Source organism: Micromesistius poutassou (genome assembly GCF_964030765.1).
Source record: "Micromesistius poutassou genome assembly, chromosome: 12".
Classification (NCBI taxonomy): Eukaryota; Metazoa; Chordata; class Actinopteri; order Gadiformes; family Gadidae; genus Micromesistius; species Micromesistius poutassou.
In genome coordinates, this window is record NC_140282.1 from 5,276,359 (window position 1) to 5,304,025 (window position 27,667).

General features: G+C 45.0%; 1 protein-coding gene across 1 annotated transcript in view; it reads right to left on the reverse strand.

Moving 5' to 3' along the window:
• The window catches only part of zfhx3b (zinc finger homeobox 3b), a gene marked incomplete at its 5' end in the record, with an annotated part of 183,179 nt that overhangs the window by 30,343 nt on the left and 125,169 nt on the right, over positions 1-27,667 (reverse strand). Inside the window, 2 exons of the mRNA XM_084475896.1 lie at positions 26,148-26,379; positions 26,640-26,711. Of these exons, the coding sequence (XP_084332022.1) occupies positions 26,148-26,379; positions 26,640-26,711 (304 nt within the window). The remainder of the gene's footprint in view (positions 1-26,147; positions 26,380-26,639; positions 26,712-27,667) is intronic.

Consider the following 27,667-nt stretch of genomic DNA (forward strand, 5'->3'; position numbering starts at 1 on the left):
ACTGTCGCCCCATTGGCTCTCTGAGCAGGGACCTGGAAAGGCATTCCAGTCTGGTACTTAATGAATGAAAAAAAAAAAAACGATAAAATACAAAGTACCTTAAATAAGCGTTCGTTATTGTTATGCCTGCAACATTTGCAAAACATAAAAAAATACAGACGATAATAAATATAGCTTGAACCTGTGACTGCGCCGGCACACATATGCACACACACACACACAAAACCATTGCACACACAACCAATGCACACATGGAGACAGTTAACACACACTAAACATACACACACAAAATCCATGTACACACACTCACACACGCAAGCACACACACACACACACACACACACACACACACACACACACACACACACACACACACGTAAATCAAAGAAGGGTTAGCTACCTGTTTAAGGCCCATTGGGTGGGTGTGTGCCTGAGCTAGGCTAGTTGGTGCTAGATTCCTGACCTGTCCAGGGCTGGACATAACAGCCCCTTGCTATGGCCCTGCTGTGACCTCAGCGCTATCTAAATGTGAATGAATACTCTGTAGTGTCTCCGTCGGGGCCAGGGACGCCCAGGGTGGGGGGAGGGAGGAGGGAGGTGCAAAAAAAATAGAATAAAGGAGGGAGGGAGAGGCGGAGGGAGGGGTGCGAGGGCAGCTAATAGCTCGCAAAACTTTAAACGCCAACTTAATCACAAACAGCAGGGAGAGCTCACACTGCCTGCTAGAACAATACCAACGCAGCCCCCCCACCCCCCGGCCCCCCCCCAGCCCCAGCTCTATTACTCTTCTAGTGGTCCCCCTGAGGTCTCCAACGCAACACTTAATGTGACCCCCACCCCTTCTCGCACCCCTCTCCTTTCAGAGTCACCGGCCATTTCAGTGGACATTAAGCACGCTCAGGTCGCCAGGAGTCACATGCTGGAATTCGTTTCATCCATTCAAAGCTGCGGGCTCTTATTTACTAAACAACACCAAACTAATTCAAGGCAAGGCTGGTTATACTTTAGGTTTGGTGGATCTCCCCTCGACGTTCATTTGCAATGCTTACCATCACTCTCAATGCCTTGAAGGACACGTTAAGGAATCCTAATGACACTAATAATAATAGTAATAATACAAATGTGTAATAATAATAATTATAATTATTAATAATTAAAATATTATTATTGTTAGATAATGAAATCATTTAATTGAATATAATAGTCACTTCAAGGGATGCAAACAGAGGAGGCGACAGAAAGAATGTGTTCAAACACCCACATATACACGGGGCCCAGCTACTGCCGCTCCAGTTCACTCCTCTTTGTGTTTTCCTTGAGTGATAAAGGAGAGGAGGATCTAGGTTAATGTGGCTACACAGGGAATGAGCATTCAGGGAATGCTCACTCTTCTGCCCCAGCAAACCCTCCCTCTACTCACTCCCTTTCCTCGCCGTCGTTGTCGTCGTCGTCCTCCTCCTCCTCCTCATCCTCCTCCTCCTCCTCCTCCACCAATAATACACACGCACACACTGGGACTTTTCTCTCCGCACCAAGGAGGACCGCGGCGTCACAAACACACATTATGCGCACAATGGAAGACACACGGGGTGTACTCTTCCCTTTTGCTCGGCCGCCGCGTGGCTAAAAGCCTGTGTGGGGGGGCCAGAGGCATCACTGGGCCGGGCCGTGCTCCTCCGTCTCCTACGCCTTGGGGGACAGTATCCGGCACAAAGAGCAGTGCCTCCGCCAGCCCTCTGCCATGCATTCATACTTCATACACATTGTCCCTCTGCACCACTCTTGTCTGCTCTTAAATCAACCATTTATTGGTGCGTCTTTTCAGGGTTTTTTTTTCTTCACTGCAGAGCGTCCAAATAATGCCTTCTATATTTTTCCTAGCCAGCTAGCCAAAAGGAAACAGGAAAACACAATCAGGGTGCGTGTGTGTGTGTGTGTGTGTGTGTGTGTGTGTTTGGTGTGTGTGTGTGTGTGTGTGTGTGTGTGTGTGTGTGTGTGTGTGTGTGTGTGTGTGTGTGTGTGTGTGTGTGTGTGTGTGTGTGTGTGTGTGTGTGTGTGTGCGTGCGTGCGTGCGTGCGTGCGTGCGTGTGTGTGTGTGCATGTGGGTGTGTGTGTCGGAGGGGGGGTATTGGTTGAGAGGGATGGCTAATAAAATAAAAATGAAAAAAAAACGTCACCACTGTCACATTGGGCAATCACATCAACTCTGAAACATTCACCAGTGGGTTGGAAAATGTGATGTTCCAGTTGTGACAGACCGACGGGCCACCCCTCCTCTCTCTCCATCAGGGCGGACTCTGTGCCGTGGAGCACTCTGAATATGTAGAAACCCGGAAAACCTATTGATTTTTTCATTCGGCTGAAAAAATAATATGGGGGAGACATAGAAATCCCCTAACCTAAAACTGTCACAACTCTTTTGTGCATAGGTTGTTTCTCCCAATGTTTGCCGTTTGCCACAATCTCCCTTTAACTACCCAGGTACGGGGATCTGTTCTCCATGGAGACTCACATGCCACATACACAGCCTGCCAGACTTAACAAGACAGCATGCATCTATTATATATGACACACAACCTGCTGCTTTTGTTTTATATTTCATTAATAACTATACTAAATGTGGCTTCACTCACGTTTCCACATCTTCTGTGCACACACACACACGCATGATGTCATGTTCCTTGAGAACCTCCCCCGCCCCAAAATAAAGCTGAACTAAAAGTGACTGATTCCTGCTTTTAAAAGAATAACACGTGCATATGAACGGTGGTAATGTAGTCTATTTTAATCCTATGTAGTTATGTGCCCAAGGACTTTATAGAGTTTATCCATGTGTATGTCTGTGTGAACCTATATGTCCATATATGTGTGCCCCCATGTCCATTAACAGGTACTTATCTATTTATCTCTCTTTTTAGGCACAGCAAGCCAGCAGTATATTCCACTGACTGAAAAAAAAAACATCTCTGCAGCCTGTCGATTTATTGAATGCACCATTTGCATATCTTTGTAGTGCCTCCGTCTGACGGTGGGTTCCTCTGTGGAGGTATTAGCTAAGAAAATCAATGTGGCCATGGCTGGATGTATGTAGCGCCCATCGCGGCGCGTGCTAGCGGGCGGGGCTCACGCGGCTCGCAGCCGGCCGCCCGCATCTACATGAGCCGCCGCTTTGCTGTAGCCGCTCCTTTCCGCTTGTGTAAACAAACACAAATGCATTTTCCCAGCATGCCCCTGCAGAGTACGGACCTAGTTGCCTCCCTTACTGGCTGCCCTGCCCTGTGTCTATAAACACTGCCCTGGGCCTGAATGGCTGCCTGTTTATGAAGGCATTGCACATTCTAGATAAAACAGAATTCACAGAGGTTATGAATACCAATATGGCTAATCGATTTGATTAAAAAATCTGAAAAGTATAGAGCGCTAGTACTCACTCACCGTGTTTGCTCTCAAATGTTCTCCGCTTGCAAAGTTCAGAGCTCTGCAATCATTAAAGATGGGAAAGGATAGAGCTTGGCCAATGTTCAAATATATTCCTTCTATATTTCTTTCAGATAACTCATATAAACAGCTGCTCAGGCTGAAACAGGAACCATCTCTGAGCTGTGGTGTTATCGGACGCCATGCAATGGATTCAAAATATAAACAAGACTGAAGGCAGCGGTGGGGTAATGAATCTCTCCTCGTTGGAACACTGATAGGATACAACCTAGACATAAGTTAGACAGTAAAGAAATTCATTGACGGTACTGCACACATTACAGCCACAAAGACTGGTACTACTTAGAACTAAGAGTCAAAAAGGCGTTCCTTTTTTACCGTTAACAGTTTGGTTCTCTTATACAAATCTAAAGTATTGGTCTTTCGCCATTCGTCTTTCCTGCATGACATACCGCATCCATTACTTTCACATGAAATATGAAAAGGCAATATCCTCTCTGTGTTTGTACTGAAGCATAATGTGATTGTGTTGTCATTTATAGGTAATAATCGCAAACTTCTCTTTCATTTTCCTTTTTTTTTGCACACAGACCGCTTTGCCACCGGGCTTGATATTCAGACAAAATAGGCAATGGGTTATTTTTTTCTTCTTCCTATAATTTTCTTGTGCATTTATTTCTTTGTTACACTCTCCCTCCTTATAAGAAAAAAAAGGTTCTGCATTTCACCCAATATTGGACGGATGGAAGTGGATTGTCTGTATGGACAGAAGAAGACATACTACCCATGTCTAATAAAGAAAATCTATTGTGACCACTGTCCAGAAGACTAATTAATACGTAAATGGCCCGCTACCAGTCCCCCCAGCGCTTAAAAAGAGCAAGCTTAAACCATAACTTAGCTTTGGAGTTCTTAAGTAGTTTGAACCACTAGTGTTGGAAATAGGGAAATAGTCTTTTTCGATGTAAAGAAATCTGTAGTTCTGGTGTGATCCACAAAGTAATGGTAATTGGATGGCTTTCTGTGTTAAAAGCATTAGGCTTTAATAGGCTGCCTTTCCCCTTTTCCACTTTAATTATGTTCAACAAAATCAACCCATCTCTTCTTTGAATTGCATTGAATATACATTTAACCAAGTATATCTTGTGCACAAAGAACGCTGTAAAGCAATAAAAGCTCATTTAATTAGCTCATAGAAATAAATACAATTTAAGGGATAAACCCATAGACCAAAATCACAGTGCCACCCGCATTCTACAAGAGAATGTATCTCAGAGATACAGTAAAACACATCAATATGTTTACTGGTAGTGATCCCTAAATGTGAACTGAAATCCCAATTTAACCTGAAATCCTTTTGATTGCTATCATTCCCATCTCCTATACAGACTCCTATACTCTGCCCTGCTACAACTAGCCCAGCCTCCTTACTATTCATTGTAGTGCATTTCTCTGTAACGATGTGTGTGATTAAGAAGATTAGGTATTCAGAATATACTGCATTACCCAACAGTTTTTATTAACCCCCCCCCCCACACACACACACTCCCCATGGCTTTTTCACTTAGGTTTCTTAATTTGCATATGTCTAAAGATGGATTTTATCTGGCATTATAGTTTCTGATGCATATAATGAGATTTGTTTTCCAAATGAAAAAGAAAAAACATCATGCAAACCATATGCAATTAGCAGCACCTTTCATTATTCACATATTCAGTTGTACTGTCTTAACTTATTATCACACCAGGTCTGGCGCTGATATTAATTTGGAAATGCACACATCTTACAGCCTTAATTACAAAAGAGACTTAGATCAGCTAGATGGGTGCTCTGCACCGATTGATCCATCGGTTGATCTAGTTATCGTTGTAATCTCAGTAGTCTATCCATTAAATCTCTTATTAATCTGTCCTAATCCACGACTAATCAGATAACCAATTACCTCTATGCATGAAACTCTACATCTATGATGCCGCAAAAATAATAAACAAATAAATAGAAACTACAAACAGAACTGAAACACGCATGCATCTTGTGAGTTTGCTGCCTTCGTTTTTTAAATTCACTGAAGATTCTGTCGACACGTTTGACTCTTGACATACGTGGTTCTGATCATTTTGGTTCCTGCTAGCATGAGGTAATTCACCGCATGAAGGGCATGCATATGTGCGCTGGGCCGACGTCTCTAATCAACACTGGCTCTGGTGTGTGTGTCACAACATTCCTCATGAAGTCAGCTGCCTGCTGTGCCACTCTCTGAAGGAAGGGCGAGTGAGCGAGTGATTAAAGTCATACATTACTAGCCAATGAGTTCTCTTCATTATAGACTAGAGCGAGAGGGACACAGATATGGAGAGAGAAGGAGAGAGCAAGCGAGAGAGACAGCGAGAGAGAGAGCTAGAGGAAAAGCAAGCGAGTGAGTGAGTGAGAGACAGATTTATAGAGAGTGAGAGAGAGAGTTTGACACACAGAGCAGAGAGAGAGAGAGAGAGAGAGAGAGAGAGAGAGAGAGAGAGAGAGAGAGAGAGAGAGAGAGAGAGAGAGAGAGAGAGAGAGAGAGAGAGAGCAAAAGACAGAGACAAAGACAGAGGTAGAGACAGAGAGATAGAGACAGAGAGATTATATATATAGAAGAGGCTTGTGACAACATGGATACAGCACGGTCTTTGATGGCAAGAGAGGGTTGTGCTGTATTGTAAAATGTACTCATGTGACACATACCTGCTACCTGATGTTTCCTAGCTAATTACCCGAGTCACTCTTGAGTTCAGAAGACTCATCTCTTCCGTTTATTTTTCTTGTGTACAGTACACTAGAAGGGGAGGATATATTATTTAGTAGCCATTGCGAATGCCCTTGGATTGTGAAATGGAGGCCAATTAAGTGGCTTTGCAGCATCCATTTTGTGTCGAGTGAACAGGTATGAGCTGGAGGGGGAGGGGAAGAATATGATGGCAGCGGAGGAGGAGGAGGAGGAGGAGGAGGAGGAGGAGGAAGCAGATACAATACCTGATGGAGCCATCAGCAGATTCTTCTAAATAGGCTTTTGTAATTTACTATATTCAGTGTGGAACATGATGAGGGATGCAACGCCACATAATTTAATATTACTTTCTAACTTTTAGAGGAAACTGTTAAGCTAATGGTCTGGGGATCACATCAGCAGCATTTGTGAAATGAAAGACTAACCAGTGGGCGTGCACGCTTATGTGTGTGTGTGTGTGTGTGTGTGTGTGTGTGTGTGTGTGTGTGTGTGTGTGTTGGCGTTCCCCACCTCCACTCCTAATGCTGACTGTGCATGCAGGTTGCATGGAAATGAGCAGGGCAGTGGGCGCTCGAGTTGCTAGAGTCCCCAGCCTCTCTAAGGCCGGTCAGGGACTAACCACCCCTCCCTGTGGAGACCAAGCCCTGCACTTAAATTGCTACCTTGTTACAACACTAGGCTACCTCTGCAGGTATTATATATATATATATATATATACAATTTCATATATATATATATATATATATATATATATATATATATATATGAAGAAGGCTGTTCTCACTCATTAGCCAGAGGTTGCAATGACTTGTGGGAGACAGCCCTAGGAAGGTTTGGTGTTAATTATTCATCTCAGGAGCTGCTGGTGTGTTTGGGCGCTGCCGTAGCTGATAGGGAGGCTCAACGCAGAGAAACATCACTTCGCAAAAGGTCCGCTACTGGAGATCTGCTGAATAAACAAGCCAAACCCAGTTATGCGGCATGGGTCGGTTACCAGGGGGAACCGGGTAATCATTAAAAATCACCAAAGCACCAAGCACCAAAGCCATTTTTTTCCCTTCCTTTTTTCCTTTTTTGAGGTTTTGAATGAAAAATGTCAGTGAATTTAGGATGCTCCGGCTTCCTCCGAGGTAGCACCTAGCTTTAAAAACGCGAGTATATATTTGTGTTCTGTCTATTGGACTCTCTTTGGCTCTTCAGCAAGGACCAGATGCCTCCTGAGAAGGCTGTGATAAGAATTCATTTCTACCCATTATGTGCTCTTGTCCACCGCCTCAGTTCATCCGTTCAGTTAGACCAAGTCAATGAAAGGGCCAGTAATGAAGCAATCAGATGCAGGCTGCTTCCCTGGACCCAGCAGTCCATTCACGCCCTCCAGACCCCCATCTCCCAGTGCAGGGGGTAGGGGCTCTGGACAGACTGCACGGAGCATTAATTCATGTTCTTGCCTTTCATAGACTAGAGGATAAGCGCTATATATAAATACAGTATATATGGGTGTGGGCTAATGAATCTCTTCTCATGCACTCTTCATGCATTATTATTTAACACTTTCCTTTTTACTTAGATTTCCAAATAATGTACATAAAAGCATCCGAATTTGTCGTAATTGCATAATATTATGTAGCTCTCATATTGCAAAAATACAAATACATACGCAATGATTATAGAATCCTTTCCACCAAGAGCGCACACAGTAAGACGCATATTTCTCAACGGGGCACAAGTATCTCAAGGCATTTCCATAAGACACTATTAAAAACATGCCGTTCCCTAGGTAAAGACGGTCCTACACACACACACACACACACACACACACACACACACACACACACACACACACACACACACACACACACACACACACACACACACACACACACACACACACACACACACACACACTAACCGCACCTCGTAACGGTGCAGAGAGTCCGTGGAGTTTCCCCCCAGCCATGAAGCCATCATCTAGCGCTTCCCGAAGGATGAGCTCCACCCTCTCTAGCTACAGTGCTACAGTGCACCGCCTGCTGCCTCTGCTGCCAGCATTGGCAGCGAGCAACACCCCCCACCACCACCACCACCACGGCTGGATGCTACCTGACAAGAGCTCCTTAACAAGCAGCAGTCATTAACCCCCGGAGCAGGCAGCTGCCATGTGATGTAGTGCACTCCGCCGGCTGCAGAAGGCTTCTATTGATCCCAGACATACTTGGTGCCTTCCTGGATGTTTATAATCAATATGCAAATGGCCCGCAGCATCGATTCAATATTAATTTTCAATTAGGGAATCCTCTGGGGGTCCTAAGGGGGGGTCAATACAGAACCATTCAGAGCAAAGGCTTTAGCAAGTTGCAGGCATTGACGTTCTCCTGCCCAAGACAACTTACTTACTGTTTATTTAGCCTGGCCGGCTGTAAGCACCGATTAAGGCCCGAGGTAATAGGCATAGAGACAGATGGGTCTTTCTACACTTCCGCCACCACCATTACACGGCCTGGTTTCTGGTGTAAAGCTGTTATCTACACCAATAAGTCATCACACAAATATTCTGTTTGCATTGTTGTTGTTGCTGTTATTTTGTCAATTTAAGTATTGTATTCAACTACCAAATCAATGCAGTTTGACAATGCAGTACCTGTAATCGGTTTACCATGGGTGTGTCATATAAATAATATCATCATTATAAACTCATTCCCATATCCATTCCAGAATGTCCTGTACTCATCTTCACTACCATTTGTTCCCCCAAAAATTAATAACTGGATTATTTACACCTAACAAGGAAATAAAACGGGAATAAAGTAATGTATGCAAGGTTTGGATTACTGCTATTGAATGGTATAAAAACAACAACAACATATAATTGATTTACAAGTCTGTTTTATTTCCTGCACAGACAATATGTCTATGAGAGCTTACGTTTGCCGCTTGACTCTCATCCCTCACCATGTGTTTCAGTTGTCTGGACCAGCCCGGCTCTAACAACCAGCCGTTCTCCATCCCTAGACAGGTTTCCTGGCTCTCATGCGGCATGTATTACATTAGGAGTGTTATGACATGGCACCAAGCAATCTGGGTTTCCAGGTTGCAGTTTAACTGCAGTTCACAGACAGGAAGTACCTATTTTACAGCAAGAAGAGGAGGAATGGAAAGGTGTGGGGGGGGGAACAATATAAAAGGATTGATGTTGTGTTACTGGAATAAGAAGGAATGGATAATTTCAGATTATTATTCAAGAACTGTCGTTATTTCTACACAATAAATCGTCTTTGTAAAGTATGACCAAATCACATGTGTATTTTACAATGACCTAAACAAAGAGAATAAAGAAACGCAGTAAAGGAATGCATAGAAGAGATAACCTTGTTAGACTATTTTCCACCCAGATTCACCAGCTGGGCTAAATGCTTTAGGGATAACATTAATTACCACGTTGCTCATTAATGGATGAAGACTTTATAGGTTCCATTGATCAGCAGGACTTGTTAGCCATCATTCTGAGCAACGGTGGATGTAACAAGCTTACATATTGGCATATCAATTAATCCAATCAATGCTCGCCTAGCAGCTGCCATTCCCCCACAATCTATGTCTCCCCCATCCACAACGTGCCTCTGGATTGGCCAAGACGAAAAGCCCATGTCAAAGCAAACTTTATTAAGAGATTCTCTTAGTTTGTCCGTAAGTGGAGGTATGTGTGCAGTCGATTTTTTCAAGTGATGCAACGGAGTCAAAGGCCAGACCCTCATCAAGCGAGTACGGGGATGCTTTTTCGTTTCATGGTGACACTGACAATGTTGCCGCTTTTTAAACGAAACACTAGAAACGCACTTTGGGCACAAATTTGGCAACAATTCGACGTGACCCATGATTGCATCTGAATGCAGCTCCTTCGTTTTTTGTCCTACCTTTATTTAAAAGTATGAGGCCAACAGGGCCCCTTTCATGAAGACCCATTGATTGGTTCTTAACAATCCTCACTCACTGCCAACCAGGAAGATTTCAAAGAGATAGCATACTTTAAATACCGCACGAGAGGGCCTTGGTGCACCGCGGCAGAGTGGAGGGAACATTGGGTGGGTTGGGGGGGGGCGGGTTGTGAATGAGGGAGACGTGTGTGTGTGATAACTAAGCACACCATGACAAAGTGGAGGGATTTAACGTTGTGCCCGCGGCACTTCATCTGCCTAATAAGATGATTGGCTAAGAAAGTGTCTCTGCTGCTCAAAGGGGGGGATATGTGCCCACGACGAATACGCTCCCGTGCACCGGAGGAGAATTGACTCGGAGGCAACGCTGTTGTGCTTGTGCGCTCGCTCCAGAGATGTTCGCCGCACTCGCCGGAAGCCGTTAAATGTGATGCCGGAGTGTAGCCTGAGTCATTCCTTTTTTGCTTTTTTTTCCAAACGAGTGTAAGAGGGCAGGCTTGTTCTGACAGAACATACAAAAAGTGGATCCTTCCAGTTAAGAATAAATACCAAATTTATTTATATGCATGTTTAACAAATCCATGCAAAGTATAGGCTGCAAGCCAGGGGTGCCGAAACTAAGCGGCCGGGGGGCCCAACTTTGAGCATTGGGCTGATGACTGTAAATACATAGGGGATTCAGATGACTAAAGATTACTATTACACATGAATTTACTTGTTGACAAAATATGGAGAGCTATCATCAATTGAGGTGAATATTTGTATCAATTGACAATTGCAGCAAAACATCTTCAAAACAGCTTTAGATCCAAACTGTCCCACTTGCCAGGGTAGCTTTAACAGAAAGACTAGTGGTGTATGAAGTTAAAGGCATTACGCAATCTATTCTACAAACAAAGTCATTTAATCACTCTCGCGGTCAAGCTTACTTTTTACCACAAAGCTTTAACATTTGCAAACACATTACTTGTTCCATTTATTTTCCTTTAATTGTCGAAATCAAATCTAAATCCGCCATGGTCAGTGTCATGGAATGATCAATACGAATACGTCTAAAGTTCTGTTGAAATCATGCTACATGTCGATTTAGCATTTCTTTGTTACGACAATGCAGAAAGCTGGAGAAATATAGGCAATTATTTTTGTTTAAATCGATGCAGCCAAAGAACTACATTCAACATTTACATTTACATTTTGGCCCCTGTACTTCTGAAGTGATTCGGGCGCTGCTGCTTGCAGTGTGCGATGGTCAACTACTGCACTCTGATAAGCACATAGAAAACACAGAGGTGATATCAGTGCCCTTAAGCCTTGTGAGAGAAAAAACTCAACAATATGCAGCTGCACACTGTCAGGGTTCATATACACACATGGGAGGGTATAGAAAAAAAGAGGGCATTAATCTATACAAAAAAAACATTCTTTTTTTTCTGTGTGTTGTTGAATCGGACAGGAAAATAACATACATTGTTTAAGGGCCTGTTAAGATTGAAAGAAATGTCCTGGCCCCCTTTGCACTATGATCCCTACTTTGCCATCTTCCAACTGTTTTGGCCTAAATCCTTGTTTTAACTTTTCTATTACATAAAATACTCCAGATAGTTTGAAAGTTTTAAAACACAATCTGTTTTTTCAACCAAAAAAAGAAGAAAAAAAAGAGAGCACAGCCTTCTTGTAGTATAAATTAATTCAAAAATGTCTGAAACGCGCCTCTGGTTCTAATCTTTACAACTCTGTGAAGGTCAATGGGAGAAATACCGGGAGAGAAAGAGAGGGAGGCAGGGGAGGAAGTGAAAAAGAGAGAGAGAAAGACAGAGTGTGAGAGAGAGTGAGAAATAGAGTGGCAGTGAGACGAGGGGGGTGGTGGGGTAGCATTCAAGACGCTGTTATTGCCGGGGTCCCATCAGAGACAAGACAGGCAGGCGGGCTTTGAGTCGGACACCCCTTGCTTGTGTGATACTGGTCCTCGTCAAGGCTCCCATCCCCTGAGCAAGACACAAGTGGGCTGAGCAATTAACAATTCCACGCAGATTGCCTGAAGCATGTTTTTGCTAGGCCATAAAGATAATAGCATAAAGGGTAACAGCCCCCTAAAACCCCCAACCCCCCCGTCCCCCACCCCCCTCTCCCCCTCGCCTTCCCCCCCTCTCCCTCACCCCCCGTTCCCCCCTTCCATCTCTTCCCCGGTGTTCCTCTATTAATTCTATCTCTCTATCCTCTCCGGGGCTGGAACGGCGGCCTGTCAGCATGCTTTATGAAAGACATTCCCCCCTCTTAGAATAGACGAAGGTGCATTTAAGTAGAAGGAAAAAAAAAAATATGAAGATGGCTCCCCAAAGAGTAAACAGGGATGATTATTAAAGGGAAGGAGAAAACTAGAGTATTGGTGTCCCACTGGCTTCTTGATTTGAAAGTCTAATTTGGCAACGGCACACTACAGGCGTGCAGGTATAGACAAAACAAACAGCTTTCTATTTCCCCAGACGAACGGCGGCGCAGGCTCCGATTGGATGCCGGCGACAGCCCCACGTCTCCGATAGTCACTCTGCTAAGCGAGCAACCGCAGTCCCCACCCGGTACAGAGCACGCCACGGTGCAACAGGAAGCACTTTCAACAGTAAAGCCTTTATTTAGCTGTTCTCCCCAGGAGTAAAAACTATTTGATATAGACGAATACAAAAATAGCATGGCATATTCAAATGTTTCTTTGCTGTGAGAATACCTTAAACAGGGGTGCTACCAATGACGTTGAGGGAGCATCAATTCCCCCTAGCATATGGAGACACATATGCATAGGGGGATCCAGACCATCTATTGTAGTTCTATGATCTATTGTATATCTATATTCAATTTAGATCACCGATTCAACAATAAGCTTTTGATATCTTGATGTTTATAGTGTGCTGGGTTACATTTGTATTGCATTTTCTTATGAATAATATTGCATCATGTATATCGGTCTGTGTTTAGCAGTATAATAATTGGAAGGGTAATAATAATTGGATGGTTAAAACCATACATGAAAATAGATCTGATCGAGTAAGCCCAGACACAATGGCAATGTCGGGATAGACAGCCGGGCTGAACACTAAGGGAAGGAGAATGCATCTGTAATGAGTAGACAACACGTACTGTAGCACATTGTCCCCAGCCTTGAGAGTTCACGTGACTCCACAAAATGGTCATGATGAACTGCCTCATTTTTTAGGCTTAAGTGCTGCCTTCATATCACTAATGACACTATATCTATGCTAATAAATGCATGTTTCCAATGGGGTTTCAAGGTAGGTTGCATAGGCAATTTGAGTATTTGTATTACTTTGATCGTTCATCACCAATAAAGAGAAATATGCATACTTTGGCAACATGCAAAAAATATATTATACAGTTTAAGTATACGATAAACATGTTTTACTATTTGCATGAAATTTCTTGACGTGAGAGTAACATGGCGACATTAATATGTGATCTGATTGAACATACCACCACAAATTATACACTTTTTATAATTTATTTTCCATGGAGAGCAGATGGCGCTAGTATTTCAACTGATGGATGAATGGACAAAAATATAGTGGACACCATTCATATTATTGATCATATTTCCCCCCTTTTTCCTGTAACCATGGTTAAAAAAAAAAAAACCAAACAAAACAAACATATGAGGAGGAAGAACAATGTGGAGAGATCGGACAAAAGGTTTGCAGCACTTGCCCCCTCTGGACCCTCAACATGACCCAGCCTCCCCCCCCAGGCGACCCATCCCCTGGCCCCAGCTTCCCCCCCCCCCGACCCCCCGCCCCACCACAGCGCCGGCTGTGTGTGAAGGTCCAGCTGGCGTGGTGACAACCCCGCCACCTCCACTCAACACAGTCGCATCACAGGCCACATATTGTTTATGATATGGGGCCTGTCAGCCATTTGCATCCCAAAGTGGCAACGTGCATCAGCATATGGAGACACACACACACACACACTCACACATGCACAGGCACTCACACAAACACAAACACACACACACATGGGATATTAAGATACATCTTTATATTAATCTATACAATGCAATGTCAAATAACCTCTTGATCTAACCACCACCATGTACATACTGCAATTTACACAAATAAGTCATACAGCCCCCAATAAATATAATTAACAACCCGCAATGCATGTCATCCACACACACACACACACACACACACACACACACACACACACACACACACACACTTGACTTATTTCTCTAACCCCACCACCGCCACCACACACAAATACACAGACACACACACAGACACGCATACACTCACACAAACACTTCACTTCTCTTTCTCTCACACCATTACCACCGCCACCACACACACACACACACACACACAAACACATACACAGACGCACACACACACACACACACACACAAGCACACACTTATAAATTGCAGTCACATCCCCCTGCTAGAAGGGATGATAATTGCAGACGGCCAATAAATTACTACTGCCTCCACATCAATTATAAGCATCACGTCTGGCAATGAGGAAAATGAGATCTTGTGACAAATTTCATGAGGCTTGGCTGCCCAGCAGCCTTTCTTAACATGCTACAGATAGTGATCCCTTATCTAGCCTGTGTAATGGGGAGCTACGGATAGAGAGAGATGGAGCTGAGGCCATTTAATTAAAAAGCTAGGGGGGAGGAGAGCCTGTGATTCATCGAAGAGGCCCAGGAAGCAGACAAAGCCTTTGTCTCCAAAACATATTTTGCTGTGTAGTGTCACTCATCAGGGGAACGGGCTTGTGTCTCGCTTGATAACATGTCTGGAGATTCACCCCCCCCCCCCCTAGCCCCGCCACTCTCCTGCGCCCACCCCCCACCCACCAACCCTCCTGCCCCCCGCCCCCCCCTAAACACCTCCCCCCTTCTTCCGTCTTCTTTTTTTGTAACACTCCTTCCATTTTTTTTGTCCTTCTTCTCTTGTTTTCCTTTTTTTTGGTATTTTATCGTTTGTCATTTATTTCCCATGAGTGTGCTGTGGTGTTTTTCCTCCACTCGCGCCTTTTTATTTATTTTTTGTTAAGAATGACTGCGGGTGGACGCGCCACCGTGCCACTGAATGAAATGGGCCCAGCACCTAATTGTATTCCCCACCTGGAGAGCGGGGCAAGGGCGGATGCTTCTAGATCACGGCCAATGAGGATTTATGGCACATCGGGAGACAGCAAAATAAACCACAAAAAGGAATGGGCCCCTAAATCTCATTTCCAGTGCAATATTCATTGCGGCTTTAATCGGATTCGCTGATAGTGTTAACGGAAGGGGAAAAAAAATGATGGCTGTGTTCAAATTATGGCGGGGCTCTCTACTAATATTTAACATCATTAGAAAATCATTAGAAAGCCATCATAAAACCTGGGATTATGACCAGAGCATTAAACACAATGATTATTCAGTGTGTTTCTTCCCCACTTTGCCTCCGGAAATGAGATTTCCTCTGCAGCAACTATGTATGAAACTATGGTCCATGTATGATTTTTCATAAATACTGAAGCATTTGGAATAAAGGTGTTTGTTTGTATACTAGCATAGGGCTCTGGAGCTTCAGAAGGCTAATTCAAACACTGCATACCTCCACAGACTAAAAACCATTACGCATCAAATATGGGTAGCGGACAGACAGCAAAATATAGATTACTCCCGTTCATTGCAAGAAAGACACATTTGAGTTAACATGAATGTGCACGATATCATGTTTATTTGTGATTTATGACAATAAACATTGGTTTGCGGTTGAGGAAGGGGGTGGTAGGAGACGGCTAAGAGATGCTGTTGCGGCAGCTGACATAATCACTAGCCACTGCAATTGTTATTCCGCGGAGACGCTGCATGCAATATCTGAAGCCATTAGCAGTAGGTAGCCCACAGGGTGGAATTGAAAACACTAAGTCTGTGAGTAATAACATAACAAATACACATTTTCGAGGATGCTATTCGAGGGATACACGACTTGATGTCGTGCGGAAAAAGAAACGTCAAAGTTGAGTCGTTACTTTTTTTGTGTGGGGGCGGAGGCATTCGGGGGGGGGGGGGGGGGGGGGGGGGGTGTCCGTCCCCCCTCCCCCCACCATTATCAAGAGTAGCCATCAGCAAGAAAGATAAAAGCTCTAATGGAGCCGCCCCTGGTGGAGATGAAAGGTGCAGAGATGGCCCACTCTGTTAAGGCTCCCCTAATGCAGCACATGCTTCTTTCTGAGGGAATGAGTGAATCCCAGGGCCCTTCCTAGGCTTCCCTGCTGGGAAGCGGGGTGATACAGGTCTCTTATTCCTTGTCGCTACAGAGCCATAACCCCCCGTGACCCTGCCCCTAACGCTCTTTAAAACCATCTGCAGGCAGGCCACATGCAGAGTGAGGGGGGGGATGTTTTGACATATGATGCTTACTAATGGTTGGAAACAGGGGCTCAAAAGTGTCACGACGACTTGTTTTTCTGGAGGTTATCCACATTTTTGCATTCACGTGACATTCGATATAGTCTTGTTTGTATTCACGACAAGTCATCTTGCCACTATCCTTTTTGAAGACGTGTTTGAGGCACTGAATTATTTTTACAAAGTCATACTAAGTTGTTCTTTTGCTGCCGCCGTGGCCCATGAGCAACACGTTACTTTTGGTTCCGAGAAAGGCTTGTGTGTGTGCAACTTCTCTCTGAGCCATTGGGATTAACTGGACGGACACTGGTGAGAACGTTATTTTCAATGTATTACAATCTATTACTTACAGAAACTTGGGCTTTCGTCCCTTTATTTGCACATTTGCACAAATGATCTCCTTTGAACAATGGACAGAGAGGAAAGCGCGACAGAGATAGAAAGCGCGAGAGATAGCGAGAGCGAGAGATAGCAAGAGAGAGAGAGAGAGAGAGAGAGAGAGAGAGAGAGAGAGAGAGAGAGAGAGAGAGAGAGAGAGAGAGAGAGAGACTGTCTCCTTTCCATTTCCATTCACAGAGCAAAATGGATTTGAAGCACTCAATGCATTAATCAATCAATATCTCTCACTGTACATTGACAAGACCAAGTTATGAATGACCTTTGTAACAAAAAAGGACACTTAATGCACACCAGAATGCTTGTAGCTTAGTTACTAGGGCCCCTTTTATATCACGCGTGATTACACCTTCACCAGGCTGAGGGCCATTAACACTAAATATGCCATTGGTTATTCGTTAGAAAATGTGCAGAAAGAAAGGGCTGGAGGTGGCAGTACAATATATATATATATATATATATATATATATATATATATATATATATATGTTTGTATGCTGTACCTTTCAGCAGCTTTTCACCACCTATATACATATATATAAATTATTTATATCCATAATATTTTCTATAGAATATAATATGGAAATACAACTGGGTGGGATGTATTATCTAAGCTACATAGATCACTGATTAACATGGAGACACTAGAATGTTCAGGGTTGAAAACATTTGCTTCATCATTGCTGTACGGCTCTAGTGATGTGTCCTATCTGTAAGCACGAGAACACCTACATCAGCGTCACACTTGACACAATGCATCATAAGAGGAGGCTCAATGTCTACTTGGATATCAGTTTTTAGTTTTTTACACATCCGCTTAGAGGTTTATTGTATAATCGGAGGTTCATGAGTCATATTTCATTCAGTGCAGTGCCTGTATTGCCCTATATGTATGAATGTGCATATAGGTGTTTTTTAAGTCTCTCTCGATAAAAGGCGAATGAAAACGACTTCATGATGTTTGAAATGTATTTTCAATGAGATTAGCGTTATAATATCTCATCACACCATTTTTTTTTAACTTTGGTGGAAAGACTTGAATCCGGGAGTGATCAAGTCCAGCAATTTTCACTCACCGACGACTTAAAAAAATGGATAAAACGCACAACAAACTATCTCTGGCGGGTAACAAAATTGACTAAACAAACAAAGGAGCCGTAAAAAAAAAAAGAGCTCTACTTCCCGTCGTATTATAACGGGGGGGTGGGGGTGGCTGAAAGAGCAAGAGGAGAAGGTTTTCCCTGGTGAAAACGAGAGATGGTGGCCATACTAAAAGTCTGGGAACAGAAGTGGCGGAGAGGTGCTTCGTGCTGGGGGGTATATCTTTCAGTGGCTCCTCGCTCAGCGCTGGTGGAGCGTGGAAGTGAAGTGTGGAGACAGAGTGGAACGGACAGGAGCTGACTGCACAGACGGCCGGAGAAAAGGAGAGCACCGGCCAGGAGGACAAGCTAATGCTATTGTGCTCCGGCGCACAATGGCTCCGGCAAAATGACTGTAGAAGGCCATTAAACAAAGGAGACATTGCCGTTCATTCTCCCGCCCCCAAACCCCCCCCCCCCCCCCCAATTAGATTCCTCTCCGGCCATTTTACATGACAAAACACATCCCGTTCGGGCTTATTTTAGCTGCCATGCTGGCTCCTGTAGCGGCGTCAAGCCAATATGCTTAAAAACCTTGGCCTGTCTGTTACTCTGACAGCACCGATGACATGGATCCAAAAGGCTGCACTGTTCTTTATTCTATTTCTCCCAAACAAATAGGTTGTACCCTGTCTGAAGTGCTTGGAATGGTCAACAAAGACCACAACACCAACACTGAGACTTACTCGCTTGGTTTGGTACACTAGCGATTTTGGATATATTCAATATTCTCCATAGTAGTATGCAGCAAGTATATAGCTTTAAACTTCATGATGATACACCACTCTAGCTCGGGATTTATGTGTATTTTCCAGCTTATATTTTCACCACCTGTTAATAGATATTTTAAAAAAAGAATTGGTGGACATTGCAACTGCTGTAATTGCCTCTCCCTAATAGGTACATCATAACACTGGCTGGATAATATTACTGGTCTTGCAGGCGTGGATGTTTTGAATATCATTATAAATAAGTAATGAATCTCCAATATATTCATTCCAGGCTTGATTTGTAAATGTAAATTAAGATGCAGCAGTTCAGTAGTCACGCCATCTTTTGAAATGAATGACATGGCTTGAGCAGGATTGAGTCTGAATATATATCTTGTTTAGATAGCTGCTGCCTTAGAAAATAGATAAAAAAGAGTGTGTATATATAAGCAATATAAGCAATCATACGTCCTTTCACGTGCACTGTGTAATGCCACTGGATCGACTGGATGCACAAGGCACTGCATGTTTACTTTGCAAGTAGCATGAACATTGACCTTTGCGCGCTTTATGAACAGTGGTTTATGCTGAATATTGGTTATGATGTCGTCCCTGCCAAGACATTTGCCTTATCTCTATCCCCAATGCGCTCTGTGACTTTGACAGTGTATGTAGTGTAAGTATATATAATAATATACCATAAAGAAATAAAATAACACAACAGAAGGTTATACACTTTACTTGTCAACAATTAAAAGTGACAGCTATTCTTTGTAGTGCATACAGTCAATACAGGTTAGCCAGTTTAATTGTTATTGGAAGGGTTAGGTTATGGGTCATTTTAGCCATGCTGTATGTTGCTAAAAAACTAAAAATGTTCAACAAATTATTAATTGTGAATTTCCACAGCAAACATACGCACACCTGTACACAGTGATTTGGACCTGGTCTTTGTCTGCGTTGTCTTCAGGAGAGGGCTTCACGTGTTGGGTTAGTTCTGCAGCCTGGGCCCGAGGTAAACCCACATCCACAGATCAAATCTTCCCCACAAAAGGCTGGTATTATATACGACTAAATAAAACTTTCCCTGCCTTGATTCAATACTTTCCCAAACTTCAACCCGCTCTCGTGTTGTCTACAGGCAAATTGAGCTGCCTTGCTTTGACAGCCAGTAAAATACTGTTCAGCCAACAGCAAAACATGGCAACAAATGTGAGTGTTTAACAATTTATCGGCTCTAGTTCCTCGCATACCTGGCACACAGTACATTTCTGTACAATCAATATATTAGATCAAAACATGTTGGGTAGGAGATCATAATGTGCCTTGGGGGGAATCCACACAAGTTGTATTTATAGAAGGAAAATCTAATAAAAGATATAAATTATTTCAACAACCATATAATCACCATCCGAGATAGTCCCTTAGGAATTAGATCTATATAACTCGTGTGGCAGGCTACATTGATACACAATGGGAGTATAATAAGTGTATTCTACTCATTGTCTATGAATGATATGGTATAGAAGTGCTTTTCAGCCGAAGAGGAGCTGGCTTTAATGCGGTGTGTTTAAACACAGACGACAGGTCCATTCAATACATGAAGGGAAACCAAGAGGCTGCTTTAGATTACTATTTAGAAGCGGGACCAAACCTGGACACATAACTCTGGAGACGCCATTCTAACCTCACAAAACCTCTCAAATTATACCATGCCTGTTTGTCTCTCCTTGGAAAATTTAGCATCACCTCATATTCATACATCTCAGATTTTGACAAGACAGTCCTTCTATCTATCTATCACCCCCCCCCCCCAACCCAGGCATGATTGACAGCCTACATGGATGCTGTGGTCACTTTGTGTGTGAGTGTGTGTGTGTGTGTGTGTGTGTGTCGGGGGGTGGGGGGGAGAGCAGAGGGGGCAGCTACTGTATTTCCTCCTTCCTCCTTTGCCCTATGTGCCTGCAACCCAGCACTCTTTGACACCCCTGGCCGTCACCCCTGCTCTGCTGATACCCTGCAGCAAGCGGAGCCCGCCGGCCCCGAGAATAGAACTCATTAACACATCTGAGGAGGTACAAATGAGATGGCGCTCCGAGGACTGACTGTCTATCTCGTGGATCAGCTTTCAAGGAAAGTGTCCGGTAATGACAGGAGAGAGGGAAACCAATATTATAATGTGCCGCTGGTCAACCCCTCCCCTCCCCCTTCTATCCCCCTTCTCCCCGTTGGCCACACACCTCATTGGTGGGGGGTGGGGTGTGAAATACAGCCCTCCACCCGACGACATAGTGGAGATCCCAAGCCCCCATCTCACTGTCTCTGTGTGGCACCACACCTACATGTGCACTCATAGACTTATTTATGGTAGGGTCGGCTCATTTATGTTACGGTATGCATGGGGTGTACTTATTTCAAATCTTAACCGACAGTGATAGCAGACGGGGAAGCCATTTGCAAACACACAAAGGCAGCGCCAGGATTCAGAATGTAGTGATCAGTGTATTCTAACCATACTCTTTCCATGCAAGGTGTAAACAAGAGGCTTGCAAAGGTTGAGAGAATTAGATACAAAATGAGTTTGTCCCCCTGCCAGTGACCAAAGTGTGGCATTACTCAGAGCGACAAGATCTCATCAGGAGAAGTAGAAGTAAAATATGGATGGGGTAAGCACAATTTTTTTGGATTTCGAAACCCTATCCTCAAATAGAACGGTGGCCTTTTGGTCAATTGCAACTGCTAAATGAGCCAGCGGAGGACTCCATAAGCCATCTATCAAGCAAAGGTTACATGGATGGTTCTGCACCGCTGGAAAAAAATCCATAAAGCCATCATTTTGACTTTTTATTAAATGCCTTGCCTTTTCTAATATTTTCAAAATGAATAGTAATATACGGTATTAACAAATTTCCAGCCCATGCTCCATGGACAGCAAACAATTTCCTATGTTGATACGATGCCCCTCGGTCAAGGATTACATGGCATGCGTCTGACGGGATCCGGGGCCCCCGACAGGCCCTTCGGGGCCCTCCGACTCATCCGAGGCAGGCCACACCCTCCTATGCTCTGGGCATCACCAGAGCAATAACAGCCTTTATTAAAAGCGCATTGCGGCACTGTCTGTCTATGCAACTTACTTAGATTGGCTATAATATGGCATGAAGAAAGGGTCTGGTGGTTGGAGGCCACAATATCCTGTTTCTGGGAAGGTTTACCTCGCGTTTTAACAAGCATGAATAAAGGAGGACATTCCAGAAAGAGGCTGTTGTCTGTTTCGCTACTGCCTGTGGGAGCAAAAAACGCTCTGCATTTCATCCACGCATTCCATTAAGAGCGTGCTCGGGCTCAGCGCTGCTTTTACCTGGCTTCTGCAGATTTAGTCCATCTGCGGGTCGCAATGAACTAATAACAGTTGCGGGGGCAAAGCTCAGGGAATATACAGCATACAAATGGAATAGCAGAAGAAAGGTGAAACTGAAACTAATGGCTTTAATGCACGGCATAGGGAGATCTATTTCAGGCCAGTCCGGGAAAAAAAAAAGGCTGAAGATAACTTCCATATTTCACTGTTTCCTATACTGTCAAGAACCTTAATCTGGACTGCAGGGTAATGGCCAGCCCCTCCATTAAAGAGTGGCTATATTTAACCCTATAGGACATTTTTCAATGACAAAGCACTCCAAGCTTTTTTTTGGTGTGTGGATGGAGAGTAATGCATGTAGCAGAGAAAGCATATGGGGAAGCGAGACCCTGACTCTCTGGGTCTTACTATCCGGTCGAGTGACCGTAAGAGAAACATGCCATCATAACACTATACGCCACAACACACACACTCACATACACACACACACACACACACACACACACAAGCACACGCACACACATACACACAACGCTTGGAGAAATGTGTTCTTTCAAGAGGTAAAAGCCGCCGAACGCGTGTCCCCGAAACACCCAGACCGGGGAGGACAAGTGACTGGGGAACGCCGTCCGTATCTGGGCAGGCTGCAGCAGACGATGTCTGGGGTCTGTAGCGCTGCAGCCTGCTCCTTCCCAGAGCGCCCCAGAGAGGGATTTCCTCTGGCGCGTTGAGAACCAAGCCGTCACAGCCCGCCGATCAAGGGCCTGCCATCTGGGACTCAGGCAGGGACTAATCCACTTTGTCAACCAACTCAAGGTTTTTCCTCCATCCCGGCTACCTTAACACACATCCATGCAAAGTGTCCACATAGAAGTGCTGGCACTGGAAAAGCTGGAACGGTTTGTAAAACTTTTTTACACACACACACACACACACACACACACACACAGACACACACACACACACACACACACACACACACACACACACACAGATTTGAGTTTTACACACATTTAACATGTGTGTTTTTCCTGTTGAACTGTTCCTGCCTTCCGCTGTGCTGGTGCCATACTAACTGGCAGAAGGACAGCCACCCTGGGGTGCTATTTAACTTTGCCCTTTTTAAAAGGCATGATCTCATTCTGTTCGGCGCTCAAAAAATAACTTTGGTCGATTAACTGTTATGAAATGAGAAACCTCAATGTGTCACTGAGCCGTATGCCCCGGTGAACATCAATCATTAAAAATATTATAGTGCCATCATATGCTCAAGTGTCATAGTCCTCCTCTTGCACACGCAGGCTACTAAAACAGTCTCCTATTCCCCTTGTTTCACTCCCCCCCTCCTCTTTCTACCTCTTTCCCACTGCATAATCTCTATCTCATGTTCTAGCACACATAGAGCGGGAGAGAGAGAGAGAAAAAAGACAGTGTTTACCATTAACACAGTACGCTAACCTTAACACTAACCCTGAAAATACCGATAATTATCTCATCCATCACATTTCCTCCTTTAGTAGCCACTAATTAAACCGGCTTTATTTCACCAAGACACGAGTGGATGCCTTTTGCGATCTCTCGACAATCAAACAATACACAGAGCAAACTAAAAAAAGCCCTAGTGCTGCTGCAGTAGGTTAGCTCAGGCCAGTTGTACTGCCCTGGTCCCTGGGCTCCTCGCACGCAGGGCAGCTGTGGAAGGGCTGGGGGTCCCTGCCAGCCCTCCTTTGTTTCCCGCAACAGAGAAAGGGTTAAGGAAGACAAATGGGAGGCCAAGCCACGGAGCAAAACGCCTAAGCAGCACATTTTCGGTGGGTGGGGGAAGAATTAAAACAATGCACGCCTTTTTATCCCTGTGTTGGTCTAATTAGGAGGGAAATTCATCTCCTCTGCCCCGGCCGCGCCTTGGACACAGAGGCCCAGGGGAGACATGTGCCATCAGATGCCCCCTCTCTCTCTCACTCCCTCTCTCTCTCTCTGCCTCTGCTCCCTCCTTAGAATGATGGCTATGGTATGCCACGTGGATGAGTGCAATTACAAAGGCTTGAATTATACCAGTCATATTTTATTGTTCAGTAGAATCCTCTTACCCCTGCATGTTGTTTTTCTGTAAAGTTTCCAGGCTAAAGAAATTCTGCTCAGGCAACATTTGAACTCCTGTTTAACAATACTTTCTGAGCCGGAGACAGTGAGGGGTACTGCCGGCATTAGGGGGGATACCCTGACCAGGTTAGCGGTTAGAACCTCGAACTCCAGCCAAGCTAGGAGTGGGCGAGCGGAATCCACGTCTGGCTGACCCAGAAATCTGCGTCCAACGTTGTTTTAACAAGCCGGGACGCGTTCCACAGCCACTTTTGCACTTATGCCTCAAACACAAAACAGAGACTCGAGCCTCAGCAGAGCCTTGAGGAAATTAAATATTACACTGAGTGGTTCTAAGACTTTTTTTTCAACAAACCTCAGAGATGGTGGACGGAGCAAGTCGATGGCCGTGTTAAGAACACTGCATTTAGGTGGGAGAAAACATATTGATTCAGATGAGACTGGGGCACTCACGTTTGCGTTCATCAAGAGAAAAAAAACAATCAAGATACAAGACGCGGGGCTACATCATTGTAGACTTCATTTCATGTAACAGACTGTTACAAATCATGCTTAAAAGGTATAAGTGGTAAAGGGTATAGAGTCGGCGCAGGATGAAAGAAGGTCTATGCCCAGGTGGCTTAGGGCAGACAGCGATGGCTTACAAGGCGGACGCCTCTCCATCTGTAGCACAGCCAGTGAACTGCAATTAATACTAAAACCCCTTCAAGCTTTGACATGGCATTGGCATTTCCAGCCAATAAAGCAAACTGCAATAAATACGCAAACAATTTCTGTCCCAAACAGACACGTCGCTCACCCCTCCCCCCTCTGTTTCAACCCCGTGGCCCCTTCCTCTTGGCGTTGCATGTTCACTTGTCCACTGTATGACGGTCATTAACATATTTGGAGTGCAGTGAGCAGAAAGCTTAATTGTCCGTAATTGCTTGGCTAAATATGTTCTCTAATGATTTGCTTCAGATCTGCAACTGCCTTTTTGCGCAATTTCCTGGCTGTTGGCTTCATTATCCCTGCCTCCTTGGAACAAAGCGTCTTCACAGGCTGACCACCCCCCCCCCCCCCCCCCCGCCCGATCCTCCCCACACCCACATCCACGTTACAGAGAGAGAGGGAGAGTGAGAGAGTGAGAGAGAGAGCAAGAGAGGGGGAGTGTTTGCGACTGCAGCAGTGGTTCTCTTGTGAAGGGACGCACAATAGAGGGCCCTTTGTCAGGGGCCCGGAGTCGTTGGAAAAGTAAATCTCGCTAGGAAAAGGGTGTTAATTGACCACATCTGACCGGTTCTAATGTGTCTAGAGAATACACTCGCAGTCCAGCCCTTTGTTTTACTCATTCTGTCGATTTAGCATGCTCTTTATTTTTTTGGGTGTGAATTTCAGTTGTTTGGTTGCTGCTGCTGTCAATGTTGCCAGGTTCCTCCTCTGGGACAGCTCTATCTCAACTTCCAAACTGGGAAAAAAGAAAACCCCATAGCTCCCTCAAACAGTGGTCCCTTCCATGACTGACACAACAAAAGCTAAGCCTAACCCTAACCCTAACCCTAGCTCAAAAGAGGCATCATTACGTTTTACACAACCGACCAAATTAACACTGTTTACATAAATCAGCGAAAGAAACACACACAGTTGCCACACCATCAAACAAGCAAAACAAAAAAAAACAGCAAGCGGAATAAATAAAACATTTCTTTGCTTTCGCCTCCAATGGGAAACCTAATTAAATAGAGAAAGAGCAGGAGAACACACACCAGAGGGTCAGGCGAAGGGAGGGGTAAAGTTCAAAAGAGGAGACATACTTAAAAGAGGAAGCAGAGAGAGAGCGAGAGAACGAGAGAGAGCGAGAGAGAACGAGAGAGAGAGCGGGAAAACATGTCTGCCGGGGCTCTGACCTGTGTCGGACGAGGGGCATTTGCGTATGGTGAAGATGGTCCCGAGGTCCTCCTCCTCCTCCGGCAGGCCCTTCTGTAGGCGCTGGAGCTTCCGCAGGCTCTCGCTGCGCTGGTGCTTCATGGAGCGCACATGCTGGATGAGGTTGAGCTTGGCCTTCGTGGAGTAGCTGCACAGCACGCAGTGGTAGTAGCAGGCCTCGCCCTCCACTGCGTGTTCATGCTGCTGGAGGTGCTGTTCAGAGAGAGAGAGAGAGAGAGAGACGGGAGACGGTGAGCAAAGTTATTTTTTGTGCATTTTTACAAACTAGGGGAGGCTAGGATGGGGGGTGACCGCCCAGCTAAATTTCACTTCCACAGACGGGCCCAAATGAACAAATCAATTCCCAATCACGGCCCCGGTGTTTAATGCCCAGGCCATGCGGGGCTGGGGGGGGTTGGGGTGGGGGGGGGTGGCCCCGCGTGCGCCGCTGCCTACACGCTACGCCACACTACGGTGGCGTCTGTATCAGCGGGACTAACAGGACTGGAGAAGGGCCTGGGCCCCGGAGGGCCCGGGGGCTGGGGCTGCAGGGGGTGGGGGGGAGGTAAACTCACATGTCAAGCCACCCCTTCAGAAGCCCTGGGTCTACACGCTGCAGCGGAGGAAAAGGGGCCATTGATCCCCTTCACTCAGCACAAACCGCCCCGTCTCCGAGAAGCAAACTCCAAACATCTGCCTGTTTCACGCATGAAACGCTCGATATTGATCACGGCGCAGCGCAAGTCCTTGCTCGGAACTGTGTCTGTGTGTCAGGTGTGTGTGTGTGTGTGTGTGTGTGTGTGTGTGTGTGTGTGTGTGTGTGTGTGTGTGTGTGTGTGTGTGTGTGTGTGGTTGTGCGTGCGTGTGTGTGTGTGTTTGTGTGCGTTCTAAAGCAATGTAGGACATTCCTATGGAAAAGGATGACCTTCAGAGGAAAAATCAGCCTCGGTATTGACCTGTCAGTCCCCCTTGTGCCCCCCTCCCCCAAGTCCCAGCTGCCAGTCACAGTCCCCCCCCCTCACCCATTATGGTGGGGGCCAGGCCACAGAGCCACTGAGCCGCCCATCCTCAGCCACCAAAGAACCAAAGCCAGATAGCTTCAGATTGTTTATGATACAGGACGAGACCTGCTATCTGGTGGTATGTTGTCTCACAGGCCCTTGGGTCTCACAAGAGTGGCAACCGTCAAACTCGTACACTTTTCCTACATGGCTTCATCATCGCCTCACTGCCTTTGGCCTGGAAGCAGCCCTTGCGCTATTTGTTCTGATGCGTTGCTTATAATCACCGCCGCACTTCAATAATGCTAATTGTATAAGGGGTTGTGCACATCTATGTGCATGTACTGTATGTGTCTTTTTGTTTTAGGGAAATGCAAGACTACTGGTGGTCCTATTTCCACAAATGACACTAATTCTTCATAAAGGGGAACATACAGCAACCTGTTAGGAGGACCACAGAACACCAAAGCAACATTATACATTTAACCATATTATATGGA